This window comes from Schistosoma mansoni, chromosome 3 (genome assembly GCF_000237925.1).
Source record: "Schistosoma mansoni strain Puerto Rico chromosome 3, complete genome".
NCBI lineage: Eukaryota > Metazoa > Platyhelminthes > Trematoda > Strigeidida > Schistosomatidae > Schistosoma > Schistosoma mansoni.
The window spans coordinates 112,404-133,306 of record NC_031497.1 but is presented as its reverse complement, the minus strand read 5'-3'; the positions used below and the strand labels follow the sequence as shown (position 1 = coordinate 133,306).

Below are 20,903 nucleotides of genomic sequence, written 5' to 3'. Positions count from 1 at the left end.
ATTGCTACGATGAAAAAAATTTTTAAGAAAAAGAATAATCTTAGCAGAAAACAAAGTATCAGTTGGATACACAAGCTCTTGTGACTTACAAACACAGATAATAATATTATAGAACACTACAGAATAATTGATCAGTTTTAGCTGTAATACCTCCTAACTGCATTTCAAAGCAGTTCTAGAGGCGAACCGTTTAAGAGCACACTTTAACTTCGAAGATTTTGTCTTACGGGTGAAGTGGTTTGTTTATGTGGCTCTATGTTTTCTCGATGAGAATCAGCGTTAACCCCTATATGAGCAGGACGAAAAAAGGGATTGATCAACTAGCTTTCTACATTTATGTTAGGGATGAGCAGGATCAAATACCATACTTCATAAGTGTAGAAATCATGGGAAAACTTATCGCATTTGCTAGTTAAACATCTAAGCAGGTATCTGAATACATTAAAAACCAGATAATCTCCAAGTAAGTGATTAATACTTGTGCTGGTGACAAAAACTAATCCATAAAAAACATCCACGCTGAAGTAGAATTAGGCTGGAAGTAGAATACCCTTGGGAAACACAATAAGATCCATACGCAAGTTTCCCTTAGAAATCATGATGATTGCTTACTAAGTGAATATCAATAGTAACCTCAACACCATTCCTTTGAACTTCTCACTTTAATGGTTTGAAGACAAAAAAGAATATATAGCATTGAACTTAATACTGAAATGACAACTTTTTATTTCAGCATTAAAAAGTTTATTATCGAGACAAAATAGTCATTGTAGCTTGGATTACCCACATAACTGCATTCGCAACTTCATCGCTGGCTAAAAAATAACACCATGTACATCCGGGACTTATTAACACGCAAACTTTTCATTAGCTAGAACTAAAGATAATTACTAACATAAGCAACATATTAGGCCAGTACTGCCACAGAAGCTAGAGGAGACCACCTATAGTCAGTAGTGTCAACGCAGATATACTTAATGTTTCTATAAATCATGAGCGTATTATTCTTTTAACCCTTACCACTGGCTTTTTCACTTTTTGTTGGGTTATTCCTGGATTTAGAATTATCATTCACAAATCCATTTCCTCTTTTTACCGCAAGAATTTTACCTATCATTCTCGTATCAAGTGTGGTGAGTAGAACTGTCACGCGACTACGTCACACGCAGTTTTTTGCAACTACCATATGGATCATACATTGAATATCACACCACCCAGTCCATCTTAACTTTTAGTGAAAGGCTTACCCCATTCCTGAAAACAACAAAACTACCAACTTGAAAACGGCGGTTTCGACAAACCTGTGGTTTGAGGAGTGTTTAGCACACCCCATCTAATTCCAAAAAAGACCGTCACCGTAAGGGAGTTAATATCAAATACCTAAAACGTTCGACTAGAAGTTATATATAGTCTAAGCTTTCTAGGATGGAAATCAATGAGTTATCTTTTCACTAGCCACGAAACCCATAACTAATAAAACAAAAGTTAGTTCTCTTGATTTGTTGTTTGCTGAAAATCCCTGCAACATAAAAAATTATTTCAAAGTCTGGTATATACAATTCGAGATGCCCCGGATTTATGGGAGAATTACATAGTTCTCATGAGCCTAGATTTATATATTTCTGAGTTTCAGTAACTAGAACAGGAACTTACTTATTTGTTCCCCTAATATTGTTTGGGGCTGATTGTGTTAATCTGATTGTCATGGATAACAAAAGACATCAAAGAAAGTGGTGACAGAGCTTACTATAGAATATCTAGGTCAATATAGGCCAAGACCATGGATGAAGCAAGTGATGAATACTGTTATCAAGGTATTTTATTATACAAGTGTGGACATGTGAGGATCTTAGGGAAAAATCAACTTACTATTTCACCTTGAAAGCATCTGCAAAACCTAAAGGGACTAATTGACCCACCAGAGATGTAGAATAAAGACAGTTCATACAAAAAGGAAGTCTAAATACACCCTAATCTCCGTCTGCGTAATGACCCCAACCAGACAAACGCATAGTTGGCTATAACTTGTGAACAGAAGAAATATTTTTTACAGTGTATATTAGGATAAAATTTAACACATGAAGAGTCTGTAAATGGAAAACGCCAAACAGAACTCAGGTCTGCTTATGTTTGCTGGGTCACGATTCTTCTAGAAACCTTGACGAAAAGCCTACGCATTTGCTGTGGATAAGCCATAGATACACTCTAGCAACGATTTCCTTTTGTGCATCACTTGATGGGAAACCATGTCAGTGGACAGACTCATCTGCCAGGACGTATCACCCTTCAATATCATATCACATATTATTTCTATGAATACCATGCAAAATATTCCACAATCATATCCGTTATTTTGCTTTAGGACATTAGGTAGCTTTATGTCTACAAAAGAAATACCTAAATAGGTGCATAACTTGTTACACAAAGTGATTGCCTCTGAAAAATTAGGACTAGAGTTTAAGGAGTCCAGGTAAAAACTGTGCATAAGATGTGGTGAATAAACCAGCAGTGACCAATGACATCCACCAGATGAAACTCGTGAAGCAGAATCATTGATCACTAAAAATATCCAATCCTTTGACTTGAATTCTAAAGGATCCAGCACCAATCTAATTGATTCCTCATCCATCAGTTTTAAAAGTTGAGATGCTGCTGGATCCATAAGAAGAATATTTGACGAGTGACTTAATTTTGTATGGCGCAGATACTCAAGCTGGAATGTGATTATGTTGTCATTGACGAAGCAACCCTCCTTCAAAGTATCTAGGTCATCTCTGTGCAGAAGGGACTCGTAATAATTTAGAATAACATCAGAAGACATAACACTCCTCTTAAGTTACGTAATTAGGTCACAAAGTAATGGATAATGTTACTGATTCTTATAACGCAAGTACTGAAAACGAGTGGGTGACCTTCATCTCTTTGTCCAATACATTAGTAGTAAGGATACGAGGTCTATCAACCTATATTGATCCGTGCGGTTTGTAGCACTGTGGATGTCGAGTCTCGCTATGAATAATAGAGGCATGTATATTCAATGACTTTTGTAACGATAAAATGAAGACCGCATTTTTCCTTATTTGTGACACTGTGTAATCGCATTTATATCCCATATCTATTGTTTTTCTGTATCAACTGCAAAAAATTGAAATCGTTTTTAAGTTGCACTAATACATACACACAGTACCGCTATTATTATTGGTCATGGCCTGTGTGTTCTGGTTGAGAACTTCAGTAATTCACTTTTCGGTACGAGAAACGAAACTCCAGACAGAAACGATTTGAATTTGGCTTTTGAAATTTCTTTAAGTGTGCTCTCAGGTAACCAATCCTAGATAAAGAAAAGAGATAATACAATAAAACCAAGATCATAGTTCAGGATATTATAAGCCAGTATTAAACCATCCCATTACTTGCTGTAAGGTAAAAAAAAATGGGCTGAGGCGTTGCAGTCTGTATTCACAAGATAAGCCAGAGAGACCTTTGACCATTTTGTTACCTCGCTTTTTAACTCTGGCATGTCAGTATTATACTTGAAACAAAGACTCACTGCTTGGCTTCCATACTTCAAGTGTTGCCTCACAAAGTTCGGGCATAATACCCTTAATATCTCTTTGTGCAAGTACTAAACTGGCTTACGAATTGTCCACAAAACCCTTAAACACTTGGCAGTGCCAGACTTACAGTTACTCGTAGTTCTAAGGTCGCTGCTTATTATCACTCCTAGACCTTAATAATCCATTACTTCAGGTTTCAGAGTCTCGCTAATGGTGTGGTGATATAAGTCTTCTCAATTATCTAGTTGCATAACAACATCCTTGCTAGAACTAACTTCTAATGACCACCTACATATACACCCAACCAGTAAATTAAGGTCATCTTGTTATATCATTCTATCTGACATACCGCGTATTGGTCTTCAAATCTTGGTATCACCGACGAGGATTAGAGAAAATGACCTTGCTGCTGCTGATAAATCATTTATATCAGATAAGATAGGTTGATAGAAATTTAATTTTGGATGTACTACAACTCCAGCCATCTATGCTAAGCTACTACCGTTAAGTTGATCTGCTTTCTTCAGAACCTTTTAATTGTCACACAAATTTACCCATTAGCGTTTTCTCACAACCAGATGCACGGTTTGCCCATTTGCATATCGAATGGGCAGGCCCTTTACCGCGTTGGTTGGTGTTAATTATTTGTTTACATGTATAGATCGTTTCGCGAAATTCCCTATAACCACACAGAAAACGGATATAACAACCGAAACAGTGGTCAAGGTTTTCATGCAGAACTGGATGACCATTTTTGGTACACCTATTACAACAACGACAGATAGAGGAGCACAATTTGAATCTGAACTATTTGACAACTTAGCTAAACTACTAGGCTCCGATAGAATACGTTGCACTGCATACCACCCTCAGGCTAATGGGATTGTGAAACGTTTCCACAGTCAACTAAAAGCTGCCTAATAGCACACCCAAACACCAATCAGTGGACAGAATTCTTGCCATTAGTTATGTTGGGCATACGAACAGCTGACTCACAGTGTTTGGCAGCGCAACTAGTTTTCGGAACGACTCTGAGACTACAGGGTGAGTCTATCAACTCTCGTGCTGACGATAGTAGCTCGATTTAGAAAGTTGCGTATGAGCGTTATACTCATTTCTTTAACACTGAATACACAAGCTATTTGTCAGTAAACAACTTCTGGGTAATATGAGTCAAAAACATAGCAAAAGTCACAAAAGAATGAAGAATCGTTGACTAAGGTGAGTGATGTGAGCAAGCTTCGCCTGCCGAACACGTACTAGAAACTCACACAATAAACCCTCTCAATAACGACGGATTTCAAAAGAAATTCAGGCGGGTTTTACTTTTTTCCTAGTTAATTTACTGTTTTGTACTTCTTAACTTAGACTGGTCGTATATATTTTATATGAATCACTCCCCAAACTATTTATGGTATATGTTTAGTAGCTTTATAAAACCAATACTACTATTAAAAAGTGGTTCTTAAACGGAGCATTTTAGATCAAATACTTTTTTTAAAATACTTGTTAGTGGTTCTCATCGTCATTTTACATGCTTACAAAGGTTATGTACTAAGTTAACGAGTACTGCTGCAGCATGATTTATAATGTAATCATGCAACTTGGTTTCATTGCATCATTCAATTTTTTTATTACATTTTTAATTCCCGACATATCCGAATCAACAACCGTGAGCATGTTCTGAACCATCAAAAATCTTGGACATATGAAGCAGCGCTATGTATTTTATTTTCCAAAGCTAACTTCGAAATCAAAGCTATTCACAAATAATTTCTCGACATCTGAGTAAAGCTTTGTTACAATTTTACGAACACGTAATATAGTCGATTTAAGGGGCGAGACTAAGAACTAAACCAGTCAATAACCTGACTAATAACTATTTGCACAAATAGTGTTGTTTTCCTGCAGCTACCTCTATACAAACACTAACTAAAAGTTCATACAATTATCATCGAGATGGGTTTTAACTTATACTCCTCTTGGCTAAAACATATGCTCTTATGGTTTGCACTCGCTCTGTCGATTGACGAACACTAGATTAACTGAAGATATCGTACAGTGCATTACCTACAAGGTTACTACATTAGCTGCATTGACTTCACACACCTAATTGCAAACTCATTTTATAGGTGATCCGTTAGATAATCATAACATTAAGTTTACGGCACGACTCTTACGGCTACGCTCACATCAAACCAATTATTGTCAGTTGTCCACAGGAAATTATGGGGCTTGCCACTGTCATGATGTTAAGAAAGTACCACTTCATATAAATAACTATTTATGTGTTTTTTTTGTCGTAAAACTGTAACCTACCACATATGTGGCCTTTCTGTTTGGTTGTTATTCATATGAACAGAAAACATTTGTGCTGTTCATACTTTAAGCAGCTAACACTGCAGTCCAGTGTGGGTTGTCAGGGCACTTTGGGATAATAATCCGTCCTTTTGTTGTTATTTTTCCACATGTCTGAACAACTTACAGGATATGAGTTTCGCGAAAGCAAAAGCCGACCCCCACACGTACTCGAACCACTGTCATCCTGAAGGCTACACCACGCACTCAACCAACAGGCCACATCGGCCTATAGCGGACGTGACTGCACTACTCATGACTAATAGAACGTTCACACTTGTAAGATGCCGGCCAACCCGTTTCTTAGGTGAATTGAAACGTAGCTTCAATATAACATGTATACGTACATCTAGTCATCAAACGGTCAATTTGTAAGGCTCTGAATATGTCGCCAACCATTAAAAAAACCCACTAGACCCTCGTACTCTCTGTAATTTCTCTTTTCCCCATAACCGTATATTCTACTTTTCCCAGTCAGGGAGTGCTCTTACGCACCCGGGGCTACAAAACCGGTTATAAAAGGCGGCCAACATAGACATAGGTGAAGAGTCCAACTACCGGCAAATTCACACATTTACGTATATTGAATAAAGCTATTAATTAATAATAATTAATATGCACTTTAAGAAAGCAAACTGTTTTTCTCCTAATACCTTTTCATGCACAAGATGTCTACACTGAATTTATTTCCTTCCAAATAGCCAATACATTCTAGAAACCTAACACTTGTGTAAAACCAAACAATTGTCAACGATATTTGTATATTTCCCCTATGTACCTTATTATTTTATACGTTCAGTGGATCAGTTCCTCGGGTGTGACTGGTTTTCATAATTGCTTTAAAGTAGTTTTTTTGTTTTTTACTTGAGAACTACTCAAGAGGCAGGTGATAGCCGAACAAAGCATGAAAAAATCGTACCCCGTCTACATGATGTCGAGAAGCCCGCTAACGACACTTCCTTAGATGTTATTGTTTCATTTTCACATTCTATTTTCTCTCACAAGTTCTGATCACCATACAGAGAGTACTAAGCAAATCATTAGCGATAGTTGTGGAAGAAATTAAACGCTACGAGGTAAGATGACAAGCTAGTAAGGGATAAGACATCCATGGAGTATCGTCGAATACTGGTGGAGTTGGCCGTCATTGACTGTAAGTCTAAAAGCGTTAAATCACAAATGTTACCCCCTAGCCCTGGAAAAACCTCTGGAGAGGGTATAAAACAAAGCTTACCAAAGGCTTTTCTGCTATACTCAAGAGGTAAACATATCACCTAGGACCAGGGAGCGACACGAAAGTCATCAACACAGCAGTAGGACTATTCCTCTGCCACTCGACCTCGCTAACTAGAAGAAGACGAGGTACAGCCAGAAAAGTATATTAATCCACAAGCACCCCGAAAGAACGAATAACAAGTACACAACTGATTCATATATATACAACATAAAAATATCCTTGAAAAATGTCACAAAATAACGTCCTGAAAGCGAAAACTAACCAATAACGTTTAACACTCTTCCGGATGGAAAACACAAACTGAAGGTAAAAATGAGAAATTTTGGCGAGACAATTGACAATCCGAAATTCCACAGTTCAATTACATAAAGAATAAGTTTGGCACCTCGTCTCTTTAATAGCTTATTTTCTGGGGGCTTATTTGCATCTTGACCGTTTGTAGTTGTTGCCGATGTGACCACCTTCTAGAAAGGTAGTCGATTATTTTGTGGACGTCTTGCGTTGGGACCGGCTTAGGTCTAGGGTGTCCATCCGCTCTTTGACACTGCTTACATCTACCTACCAATTCTGTGATGTGATGGTCCATGAGTGACGAATGTGCAAAACTCTGAGCTGTGAACTTCATTCGTTTTACTCCATGATGACCAGTATGAAACTCCTACAAAACTTTAGGTCACAGGAATTCTGGCACAATCAATATCTCTTCAAATATCAAGCATACTTCTACGACGAGTGACAAGTTACAACGATGGTAAAATTGCTTCGTGTCATCATGTCACCACGAATGACAGTGGTCAAGTGAAATTCTGCCTGGTCTGTTGTAAGAGAGACGATAACCACGTATCCCTCTAACTTGAGGTGTTCACTAATAAGCCGTGACACAACGTCGGACATCGAAATCATAACCCAATAGAACCAAGGCTCAACTCTGGGGACGATTTATAGAATGGCCCGAAATACCCGATTTAAAGCGAAAAGTTTTCAGGTGACGCTTATGGTGTGTCGACAGAGTAAACATTCAGTCATATAAAAACCTGTGGAAACGACACACAGCAAAGACAAGGGCAAGTGAGTCCTTCTCTATCCGACCGTAATTTTCTGCCGGAGTTAATGTGTGGGATGAATGCATAGTGGCTTTTTCTAACACGTTCAGAATTTGATATAAGATGATAGCACCGAATCCAAAAGCTGAAATATCCTCAGATATGATGATTGACACGGACGGACCGTAGTGCGACTGTAACAATTCCAATCCAATAATAGTCTTCAATTTGCAAAGACCTACTTCTCATCCTTTTGTCCAGTTCCAACTGTTTTTATTCAGTAGGCGGATCACTGGGGATCGGACATAATGCATCGACGGTACAAAGGCTGAGTAAAAGCCGATTTATTTCGAAAATGACAGCAAAACAGGGATGCTGATAGAAGCAGGGATCAATTGTATATCTCCAATATTGCTGTAATATGGTTGGAGACCAGCTACGTCGAAGATAAATCCCAAGTATTTCGCCGACTTTGGGAAAAATATACACTCCTGGACGCATTCGGAAACCATTATCATTGATGTGTTTTAGCACAACAGCAGTGAGTTCTTGAAGCACTTCTAATGAAGTGGCAACGATCAAAATATCGTCTAAATAAGTTGTGACCCTCGAGATATCCTATAGGATAGTATCCATTAACTTGCTGGAAAATAGTTAGGGAGGTCTTAACTTTAGGTAGCAGACGATTATACTGAAACAAACCACCATGGTTGTCAGAGACCAGTAGTTCTCCCGATTATTCATCCACCACACGTAAATTGGCACCGTCCAACATTGCAAAACATTTCCCACCGTTTAGCACTGTCAATAAATTTGCGGGAACTGCCAGTAGATAATGATCTCGTTCTAGGGCTCGCCTAAAATCTTCAGAGAAGTCTGCACACATGCTTGTTGTGTCATTTGCCTTCTTGATAACCACAACTGGTGCTGCCCAAGCAGAACAAGAAAGAGGAGTGATAAGTATTTGTAGTTGCAGGCGTTCGAGTCATACATCAATTTTTGATAATGCCGAATATAGCGCTGAGCTCTTCGGACAGGAAACTGGTTTAGCCCCTGACTTCAACCGAAGGGTTGTTTTCATAGAGGAGAACCGACTCAACAAAACCTGGAGGATAACTGAGAACTGAGCCATTAAATTTCATTTCATGTACCTCCGGTCCGGGAGGTTGTCTCACCAGATGGCGTGCAATACTTGATGAGACGTCGGCTATCTGCAAGTGGTCAAACGAACCTAAATCAAGTAAATTTAATTCAGCTGACGTTACGTCACGCCCCCCGATAAACGTCAATTCTCTGGAGAAAAACCCATATCCTAGTTGCTCCAAAGAACGCAGATAACTGCCTCATGCTGTACGAAGCTCCTGTGTTGTCGACCCCACGCGTTGGCTACTTACTTTGATTTAAAATCTCCGAGAGATTATGATGATGTTTGATGTAGTGTCTATTTGCAGTCTAGATGGTTGTTTACTTATATTAAGAGTAATAATGTTTATTCTACCCGGCTTCGTGCTTTGATAGGAAGGTTATTGGCTCAACGAATTAGCGCAAGGTTGAGGAGCAGGCTTACTGATACTCCAGGACGAATATCGTGGTTGACTAGTCCTTGTTAGCTGAAATGAGCTCGGGTAAGACAGCCTGGGTATACGAGGCTCAGGTTTGACATAGTTGGATGCTTACTGAACAACTTGAACTTTTGAGAAATCGAAACCTACATACGGAACTATAGTAGCGTCACTCTGAAGAATAATTGGAAGTTGGTGTTTGCTTGCAATATTACTTGGAGTTAGTTTATGGTCCTAGTTCAGTCGACACAGCAACTGCGTTCCAATGTCACTAAACTTTGTGATTGTATACTGTAGATGAGAATGAGGGCTCTAGATCGATCCACAGTCAACGAATTCGAACGAATGCATTCTCATTCGCAGCTAATTCTGGCCGTGTGAGTAGAGAAGTCAGGGTCATCGATCGTAATCAGCTTTAAACCTCGATAACATGTGTTATTAATGATGGGTTATCTCCATATTGTTAGCTTAATGACTAAATACTGTCAGCCAGTGAGCGGTCATATGAGGTTCAACGATAATATCAAATTCCATCATTTATTTATCTCACTTGGACTCAGTCTTCAAAGCAGAGGCTGAACCTTCCAAGTATCGTATTAGCTGGCAAAATCAAATACAAAGATATTGAAAGTAATAAAAAGGGATTTGGCAGTGCAGAGTTTATGAAGGACCTGTATAAATTAGCAATATGACCTAGCATTCAACGATAGCCAATATGTCTCTACAAGGGGATTATAACGCATATTTTAAGTTGTCAAGTGTAGAACACTGCATAAAATTAATCAGCTACAGCCTAGTGAGATAATGAACAGCTAAATATGGTTTAATGAATGACAATCAACTGATTCCCAGAGTTTCCAAGATGATGAGTGGCAAGAACTTGGTACCTGGAACGACTCCTTGTCTGGTGACGGTCTCCAGATTACTCATTATTAATCCCACTCTCAATATGTTGTTGTAGTGGTATTGGTTCCTAACCATACGATTCTCGAAGCTGAACGTATAATTACTAAGATAATTGACATTCAACATGTAACACTTGGAAGAAGTTCCATAATGATGGACGCGAGAATTATTATTCAAGATGGCGCGGCTCAGCCATACAGACATGGTTACCACATGTAGCCTTTCGACTTTGTATTGAATATATCAACACCTACCCAGCCCCAATGTGTTCTTCAGAAGTGTTAGACGTCACAACGCTGATTGTCGCAATAGGACGAGTTGGGGCAGACCATTGTGTGATTACATGTAAGATTTTATAGATAAGGCAGTTACATCACGATATGTCCAAAATTTTTGGATTTGCCTGCTATCATAATAGCAAACATGAATGTACTAATATAGAAATAGATCATAATTCTATAGTTTCTTGTTTTCACTGGCAGAAAATCTTATTGTTACACACAACCTTAGGTTTCTAGAACCATACCAAATATAATGGCGGTGTGGGCAAATACCCAATCAAAAACACCACACGTGCTTTCTCATATTCTAAATATTTCTGGGGAGCTTCTATTCAACTCTGATTGGACAGTGTTTCTAAGCTTTCTCTAGGCCCCTAGTGACTTTTATGAGGAATACTTTAAAAGCCCTTGACAGAAGTTAGAACTTGAAATGAAATCACCCGTAAAACTTACACTATTTGCACCGAATCCATGGAACTATAGACTTTACACCTCTACACTCACATGAAGCTCGGTCAAGCAAAAAGGCTATGAAAATTTACTAGTTTTAAGCAGAAAGTATCGACAAATTATTTGCGAAGGTCAAAAGTTTATCCAACACTTAAGTAGTTAGGCGGTGCAAGTAACGCTTACCTGATAAACGTAACAAAAAAAGAAATCCAAGATTACTATCCGGAAATTTGGGATACTCTGCATATCATAGTTTCAGAAGTTATAAGAAAATCAGGTCAGGCGGTGGTGCTCCTTTGTACGCAGTTTCGCGCTTGGTATCATGTTAGATTTACATTCAACAAATCAGAAGGATGTCCTGTAAGATTTCGCGTTGAAGTTGTTGACAGAAAGTCTGCTGATGATATCGTGTACGTCAACCAAATGCTGAGAGAGCTTAGCTACTATCTTGAGTTAGGACATGATACCATTCAAATCCTTAGAGATTTTAGACTTTCATAGATCAATTTCATTAAATACGCTTGCAGTACAACCACAATTCACTCATAAAACGCTGTTGCTGATAGTATCCGGCCAGTGAATGTTGAGTATTTTGCGTAGACAACTGTTTATAAATACTTGTACCCTCTTGATGATGATTGTAGTGGTTCGCCACGTTTCAGTTCCATACACTAGGACTGTGCTGACGTTCGTATTGAAGATTCTCATTTCGATATTGGTTGGCAGTGGTTTTGGGTTCCATATGTTCTTCAGTTGTAGGGATGCAATGCTTGCCTTGCCAATACGTCTGCGTCAGATCCTCCTTGTTCATCAATGATGCTTCCCAGGTACGTGAATGTTTCCACATCTTCCAGGGTTTCGCCATAGTGTGATTGGCTTGGAGTTCTCAGTGTTGTATTTGAGAATCTTGCTTTTTCCTTTTTATGTGTTGAGGCCTATTGATGCAGAGGCTACTGCTACATTTGCTGTCTCCATCTGCATTTGTTCGTGTGTATGGGATAGGAGGGCTAGGTCATCTTCGATGTCCAAATCGTCTAACTGATCCTGAGCTGTCCATTGTATTCCGTGCTTCCTTCAGACTAAGTACCAACTAAAACACTTTTAATGCAGTTCGGCAAGAAAAGTAGAAACTCTGTGAAGGCGAAAGGCAAGCAGAAACTACGATAAGATGCAAATATTACCATCAAAAAGGCTGACAGAATGTACAACTGTAGGAATCGATAGGAATAAAATTCAAGTATATACATAGAGGGATTTTCGCACACAAAACCTTCAAAGTGGATCTTTCCAAAACATTTCTTGTGCAGTATTCCCATATGGTGTTGTCCAACGTGGTAACTCCAAGGATATTTAGAAGAAAATTAGTTCTGATAAATATTACGCTGGAACTGGATGAACTAGCATAGCAGAACGATCTCAGGGCAATCTCAGGGGATAAATTCTATACTCAGCGTAACAAGACTGTTCACTATGAATTCTTGCCGAACGTTGTAGTATGTTCTTTCATTCAGTCTGGTCCATTAAAGTTTCAGGCAACCTTAGGTCATACTGAATTACACCTTCAGATTGCTCAAACTGGAAGGACGCTTCTGAGAGGAATTTAAATGGACCAGGAGCAATTGGAAATATGGGAATTTCATGGACGCCAAGAATATCCACTCAGAGTCCCGAACAATGAAATAGACATGAGGAGCATACCAGGGTGACTATACGGATCGTATTCAACTTGTAAAACCAAACTTCGCGTCTTCTAGCTGTTAGATCTTAATGGCCAGAGCAGTAATAGAGGAGACTCTGTAGAACTCGTGGTTAGTCAGTATTTCCAAACACCCGAACCACCATCTGCAACTACGATAAGTGAGGGCTTCATGTCAAACGTGTCATAAATGTCTGAAGGAAGTGAAGCACTATTTGCTTCAGTATCCTAAGGAAAAACACATCTAACATCGGTGTGGTTTACCCTACTGTCGTGAAAGAAGCAGCCTCGATTTAGCTGACATTGGTCAGTTTGCCGCTCCAACACTCCTTACACCAAAGCGTAGGAGTTGATATACATCACTTAAGCCTTTAAAAGTTGCCAAACTAACTACCCTTCAAACCATCGGTTTGTCGCTTTACTTTTAACGTTTCAAGGTTATGGAGTCGCTGGTTTGTTGTGTGGTTTCTTCATGTGTACAAGCTTCTATACACTCTGGCAGTTTTTCCACTGCTAGTAACAACAAAAATGTCAAACAATTATCATGAGTTCTAATTCTGGTTCAAATCCAATCCCATTACTACTTCAGTTCAGTAGTGCCCATTATGATTTGATTCTGTTTGCTGCTACCGTACATGTCAGGCAATTCAACTATCCAAATAAAAATCGAGGAATACCACCATTCCGGTTCTTACTTAATCTGTTCATCCTCAGTCATCGATTTAAAAACCACGAATTTAACACAAAATCATATTTTCAGATGTGACCTTGCACAAGTAACACAAACATAGTCTCGCCGGTTTAGTAGTAGGACTTTCCATCTAATCCTCAAGTTTTACTCGACTTCGATCAGAGTAAAAAACATTGTGTCTCCTCCTTCAAAAGGACAAAACTACTGTTGAATACATTCAAAAATTAACAGCTAAACCAGTTTTTGCTCACAAGTCTGAATGAAATGTTTCGTGATGCCGGCTGATCTGACTTCGATTTGTATGAACATATGAATATAAATCTCCCATCGAACTCCGTATATTACCTAGGTTAACTCTGTTTGTACGAGTGGCGTTGGATGAATTTATTTCAAGCATTCGTTTATCCAGACAGAGATCTAGGATAAGAAGTGGCAAAGCGAAGAGGAGAGAGTGAAGCGGATCAGAGAAGGCGAGTGAGTCAACTCGATTCGAACAAACAAAAATAGGTTACAGACATGTTGTGAGTAGGGTATGGGACCAACACACACGCTCATATAAAAACAGTAAAGGTTATTAAATGAATGACCTACGTGGGCTTGACATTGTAACTGCACAAATTATGAGAATGAATGAAAAAATGCAAATAAGAACAAAAACCAATTACAAAATAAGTCCATGTTAACTATCCTCACATGTGAAACGAGTTGAAACGAGAAACACTATTCCTAAGAACCAGGTCAATTCATAAGTGACCATGCAACGACTCATAATATACTAAAATTCTCCGACCATGTTCTGGAACATTCAGTTACTTCCCACACCTTAGGGTGATACTCGGAATTCGGAGGTGCAACATAGTTCGACTGATTACGAGTGGCCAAGTTTCTGAATTCAACGAAGGCTCAAAAGACTCAAGAAAGTTCGTTGGAGCCATTCAAGTGTAAACTTGGTATATTTTTTAGAGATATGGGATAGAATAGCATGGCAGTTTTGTTTTGATTTCTTTCCGTTCTGTCTGCTTCACTTATTCAGGTCCTTGCCTGAACCACTGACATTAGAATGGGAAACATTGTCATATTCCATCAACAACCATTTGAATAAACCAGAGATTGGATATTGGATGCATATTTTCGATTTTGTCTTGAAGGCTAAGTTCGAAGGTCACTCAGCCGTCCTCTAACGTAATTCGATCTGGGGTCATGCCTGTTGCTTTATCTGAGTTATATGCTCTAGACAGTCTTGCGGTTGGAGATATTCCTACCATAAAAATAAATTGTGGTAATTAAATTTCAAATTAAAGCTAAGGTTTAGACACGTTTTTGAGAACGCTTCAAGATGTTAGTTTTCCCGACAAAGCTGGTGGGTTCACCTTTTCCGACTCGACAGTTGCTTTGACAACTCGTTTTATCTTGTGGTAAGATAAAAATTGATTCATTTATCTTTAGGCGTTCACATAAAGACATAATAGAATTGCAAGAACTGTCTTTACATCATGACCTCCCAAATAACGTTATGAAGATCTCTTTCGGAGGTTCCGCTGTAGTTAATTGCCAAATAGCCGAAACTCCTGAAAATATTGTGTGCCTCGTGTGCACCTCTCACGGCGCCTCACAGCTGATGTTCCCTCACCCACGTGTGGTAATCAGATAATAATAAACTTCATTATACGTCTAGATTGCGACTTCTGTTCAACAGTCCATTATCGGTAGCAGGAGAAATGTTCACCATACTTTCCATCAAATAAAAGGGCTTCAGCCGATGAACATCCGTTGTGGAACAGCCTTCATTCAGAGTCATTCAGGTGTCTTAGTCTTTGCCTATGGATTATCTACGGGTTCCATACTCGTTGCAAGGGTGAATCCACATACTTCTTCTGGTAAGGAGTCATAACTAATGACAATACTTCTATTTAACTCTTTATATTTTCTAAAGCAGAGCGTCCGTAGCACAGAGTGCGTCGTTGCAACCAGAGTATATCTGGTCCTTTTTACATTTTTTGTATCCGCTTTTTTAGAGCATTTAAGGGTTTCAGAATCGTAGTGTTCACAATAACCTAGCTGATTCCTCCCAGACCTCTTTAGTTATGATATCAATAATCGGATGGTATTAGGCGTAAATTTAAACCTTTACTGGGTCAATATCTTTTGTCACAATGCCTGTTGTGTATAATTTTGACATCAGATGTTGTTTCAAATATTTCCTATAAACAAACAACTAGAAAAATCAGTAATTGTATACATATGGTGTTATATTGGAAACCACGTACACAATCCGACATAATGTAATACCACCACCCATAAAACATTTTGTATGCTAATTACCAGATGACAATATTGTAGAGGTGTATCAGTAGTTGGAGTACTAGTCGTATCACCGAAGTTCACACATCGTAGCTCGAAACCAGGTACACGAATTCGGTGTATAAGTTTAAAAATATGTGGATGTCTTGGTTTATTTATTTTAGATAAGTCCTCTTGACCACCCTAGTAATGAAATAATTAAGTTTTCATACTTTTCGTTTTACCCACAGAAGTCACTGAAGTTTTTGAGTTATGTCAAGCTTCAATGATTCAGAAGATATGGTGCGGTATTACACCGTTTTCTAGGTAATTGTCCTGTTCTAATATAATTTTTATTTCAGCAAAAATGACAATGATTCTTCTTCCTCACCACTAGACATAAGTTTTTTGAGTCTTGGATCCGATGAGTACTTCTTAGCCACTATTTGCAAAGATCACCGTTTGAGGATATGGGACCTCAAGGTAAGTATTCTTTTTCAGTTTGTCACCAAGATGTTCCAGTTTCTTAATGTTTGTAGTGTATCTTATCACATCGTTAATGGTGCTTTTACTTAACCATTTATAACAAGACTAAAACCTCTGGTATTTCCATATTAACATTATATAGAAAGTATCGGAGATATGAGATATTGGTGAGTGGGTTGAATAAGTATCAGACTTGTTTTCTCTAACATTTTTGCAATATTGATAAACTGTTCGTGGTAAGAACAGTATATTAGTTGCTAACCAAATAGTTTGTTGTGAGCTTATTGAGGGTTTAAGTGCAGGTACTTTTCACCTCCGCGAATCCAAGTTAACCGATCCCTTAATTATAAAACCTTTATTGATTTACCGGAATATAAAAATAGGTTATTTGATACTACCCGGTTGTCGAAACTAAGTTAGGTGAGGTGGGATTCAAGTTGTCGCGTCAGTGATTCAAAGTAAGGTCATTCAGTTAATAATGTTTCCCTGAATTTTATCCACAATTCGGCCGGCGTACAAATAACAAATATTCACTTCACTAAAAACTGTAGGTCTTATTTTGTAAGCCCAGATAATCATGTCTTTCATTCAGATTTTACCGTTTTCTCAACTTATGTGTTTTTTATATTAATTTAGCATCGTAGCTGTTTTGTTGCATTAGATCTTCTGGAGGTGTTACCCAAAACGTTTGATCTTGATTCTACTTATGATCCATCTGCATCACACTCGATGTTTTCACCTGGTTTGTGTCATCGTCTATCTTCCTATCCCGCGTCTGATCGTGATATCACATTAGTTGTATACTTGTCTCTGTGTTTGTCTTCATCCAACGGCATTAGTTTCGACACCACCCCTTCTGAAGGAGTAAATTCAAGCTATTGGTGCTGGATGAGTTTGGATATCAACAAAGCTCTAAGTCGTAATCGAGAAAGTTTAAGGGTACTAAGAGTAGAACCACTATTTCAACCTTCATGGGGAAATAACGCAGAGTTATGGCCACACAATAGTAATCTGAACATGTTGCCTAAAATAAAAAGACCAGATGTTAGTGTCTTGGATTTTATTCCTTCACAAGTAATCCAGAAGCCAGGCTGTTTAGACGATTCGTCTGAAAGCAGAAAAAAGTATAAGAAAGCTCTCGGTAAGTATCAGTTTCTGTTTTTAAACATTATCTTACTTTATGTAGTTAAAATGTTATGTGTTTACCTGTCTATTTATCACTCCTGGTCATATCAAAGAGCTCTATAAAACATTCAGATACTTAATAATTGTGTTTCCGTACACCTAAAAGCAAGAAATGTTTCGTGAGGCTCATGAGTTTCGCGATGGCTATCATCATACCGAAGTTTAATTTTAAGGGCGAATTAAGGCATAAAATATATTCCCTACTGACCAACATTGCTTGCATCAAAATATCACGAGAGTTAGAACAGTGCCATGCTAAGTTTCTTGAAGCAGTAGGTAGTATTTTGAAGTATCTACCTCTCTTGTAATTTCTCTCATTACGACTCACCTACTCTTATTGATTAATGTTCTTGGACACTACTTCATTCTAGTCCCTAAATCAGAACATAGTTGGACAGAAACGAAATTATATTCCAAATAACAGGGGTAGATGGAAGTAGGAATGACAACAAGAAAAACGGTATATTTGTAATATTTACATAAAAAGATTCTAGAGTCTTCTCCAAGTATCTACTGGCGCTGGTTGGATAAGGAATAGTCAGTCAGCGTGCCCCAACACAATCCTGTATGGAACATTCCTTAACCCAATCTATATCCCGCTAACAACCTCTGAACCATTGAATTGTAAATCTCACCAACTAGTTAGTAGGGCAACGTCAAGCAATACATTTTTCGGTATGTTGTGCCCAAATAAGCTTCACAGACTATTCGTTCATGCAGAATATAATAAACAATGTGTTTCTCTAGATTTAGATCAGAGTTTTGATTTCCCTGGGTGAACTTTCTGTACCCATCAACCTGATTTAAGCACTGGGCATCCGTTTTCACTCTCACTTTAGTGAAATCATTCCTGTCATTTAAGCGTGTCGTATAGAATTTCCCTGGAAACGAATACACATTTGTAACCGTGTGTGAATGGACTATCCCTACACTGATTACACCAGGCTGTTTATGAGCCATTCGTACAGTCGCTTTTTCGAACTTTTTCTCTTCTTTTAACATGAATCATAGGCTATACATATTATTATTACTGCTAGTTTATAAACGTACTTTAAATTTGCATGCAATTCAATATTTACAGGTTTATTGTAACTGTATAAACTTATTTTAGGCGGGATATGGTGGATAGCACACCAGACAAACGCTGAAAACACTGATCTGGACAGTAATTACTTTGTTAGGTGGACAGAAATTCAAAACCCAGACTATGATACTAAAAATCGTAGAGGGACTATTTCAGCCTTCCCTCCTGGTGTAAATCTTCTTGAACCTGTGCCTAGCTGGTATAGACATCCTACTTATTTAACACAATCCTTAGATGATAGCCCAACAGACAATCTATGGGATGAATCTAGTGTTGATGTTCAGTTACATATATTTTTGGATCAACTTTTTCACCCTGGTTGCTTGTCTTGGTTCGCGATCGCAAATGCATTCAAAGTAAGTGTTTTTTTCATTTTTCTCGTGGATATTTGTTTGTCCTCATTTTAAAGTTTACCTTGGTTAAACTACACAACATCATGACGTTTAACATCAGATACATTTTATTGTTGTTTCACTCAACCAAGGAGAAATACCCTTTTCCTCGGTTTATTCATTTTGAAAAACACTTAATTGAGTCGGTAGCTTATTTATTAAGAAACGCATCAAAAATCGGGCTAGAACCCTGCGTCATTTATTTTAGTTTGGGTAGTACAGTTCATTCACTAGCTCACACCATTTGCGTGATTCAGCTCTAAGTAAATAAATCTGTACTTAGTCACTGAATTGAACTACTAGCTCATAAACTTAGTCACAGTCCACAATGTTCTTTGTGTAAATTTTATGTATCTACATTTTAACCACTCGTCTATAGCACTAATTGAGTGTCAACATACTTATTCGCGATTGTTTCTACGTGCTCGTTTAAATGATTCCTCTACAATTCACTACTATTAAGTATCTTCGGAGGACTGATTGGATTCAGTTGGTTGAATGTCAACCTCTGTTCCCAGGAGAGAATGATTTACGTAATTTTCGATTGCTATTTTAGCTGATACTTGTGTAAACTTTTGTTATATCACAGAATCATATTGAGGGATGGAGTGGACTCTGCTTTAATCTATTCACATTACAGAAATCCCTCAGTAGAAATTTACAATAATCTTTTACGACATATAAAAGTAAGGAGAGAATCTAATTCTCACCAACGTTTGTATTTGTCTTATATCTTATCTGACTAATAGTTAGTTTGGTTCTTCCTTTGCTCTAACTAGACCTTTAAAGCATCATTATTTTCTGTGTTTCTTAATTAAATTCATGTTTTGATTTAGTCAATTTGTGAAAGTTATTCACTCCTGGATTGTGATTCAGTGTTCACCGTCAGTAATCTTCATGAAATGCGTGTTTTTATACATCGCACTTTGATGGATAAGGTTAGTTTCTCGTTGTTGGGTTTTATTTACCTTTCATAAATATAAATATGCGTGTTAAAGCAAATGGTAAAGTCGTAGTACATAGTCACTAACAATTTTCACGATGAAAGTTTATGGATTTCCATCTTATTTTGACACCTGAAAAAATGGACTAAAACATGTCACTGTCCACTACTCAGTGATCAGTTAGCTGTAAATATCTTAATCCTACAGGAGCTCAGTGGTAACGTTTTAAACTATGAATCTGAATGACACGTGATCGAATTCAATAAAGATCTCCAGTTCCTTCAAAATTACAGGTACACGTTGCTAACAAGTATCATATAACATGAAACCTAGGTCAAATACGGTTTCCAGACGAATACCTTCACCTATGTATGATCTCATTCGTTTACCTTTTGAGTGTAAATTTTATGAAGATACACCTTGTAAATAACATTTAGTTGAGCATTACTTGGATTATGTTCATTTCATTAAAATACTGTTCAATTGTATGAAAATCTTAATTTCCATCAGAGTTTTGTGGATTTCAACCTTCTCTCTACGTAATTCATACTAAAAAAATGGCTAGAAAGATTTATCAACCGTGTAACCTCACAGTCAAGTCCGTTAATTAGTTATTCGTATTAATTACAAAGCCTGAAAAATATGTGTAGTTGCCATATCACAACACAGCGAGATGGAGTTAACAAGATGAATGGCAAATAAATAAAAATCATATCAGTTATAATGAGAAAGACTAAACACTAAGAATATG

At 37.8% G+C, this 20,903-nt stretch overlaps 2 protein-coding genes across 2 annotated transcripts in view; one reads left to right on the top strand and one right to left on the bottom strand.

Moving 5' to 3' along the window:
* Positions 1-1,464: 1,464 nt before the first annotated feature.
* On the bottom strand, positions 1,465-2,908 carry Smp_121890 (family C48 unassigned peptidase (C48 family)). Its single transcript, XM_018798821.1, has one exon. It carries the CDS (start codon positions 2,819-2,821, stop codon positions 2,171-2,173), a length of 651 nt encoding a protein of 216 aa, XP_018650671.1. The 5' UTR covers positions 2,822-2,908; the 3' UTR covers positions 1,465-2,170.
* Positions 2,909-15,448: 12,540 nt separating this feature from the next.
* Positions 15,449-20,903, top strand: part of Smp_194730 (hypothetical protein) — a 37,793-nt gene continuing 32,338 nt past the window's right edge. The window contains exons 1-5 of the mRNA XM_018798818.1: positions 15,449-15,658; positions 16,313-16,544; positions 17,184-17,688; positions 18,844-19,172; positions 20,045-20,146. Coding sequence (XP_018650670.1) covers positions 17,277-17,688; positions 18,844-19,172; positions 20,045-20,146 — 843 coding nt within the window. The 5' untranslated portion in view covers positions 15,449-15,658; positions 16,313-16,544; positions 17,184-17,276. The remainder of the gene's footprint in view (positions 15,659-16,312; positions 16,545-17,183; positions 17,689-18,843; positions 19,173-20,044; positions 20,147-20,903) is intronic.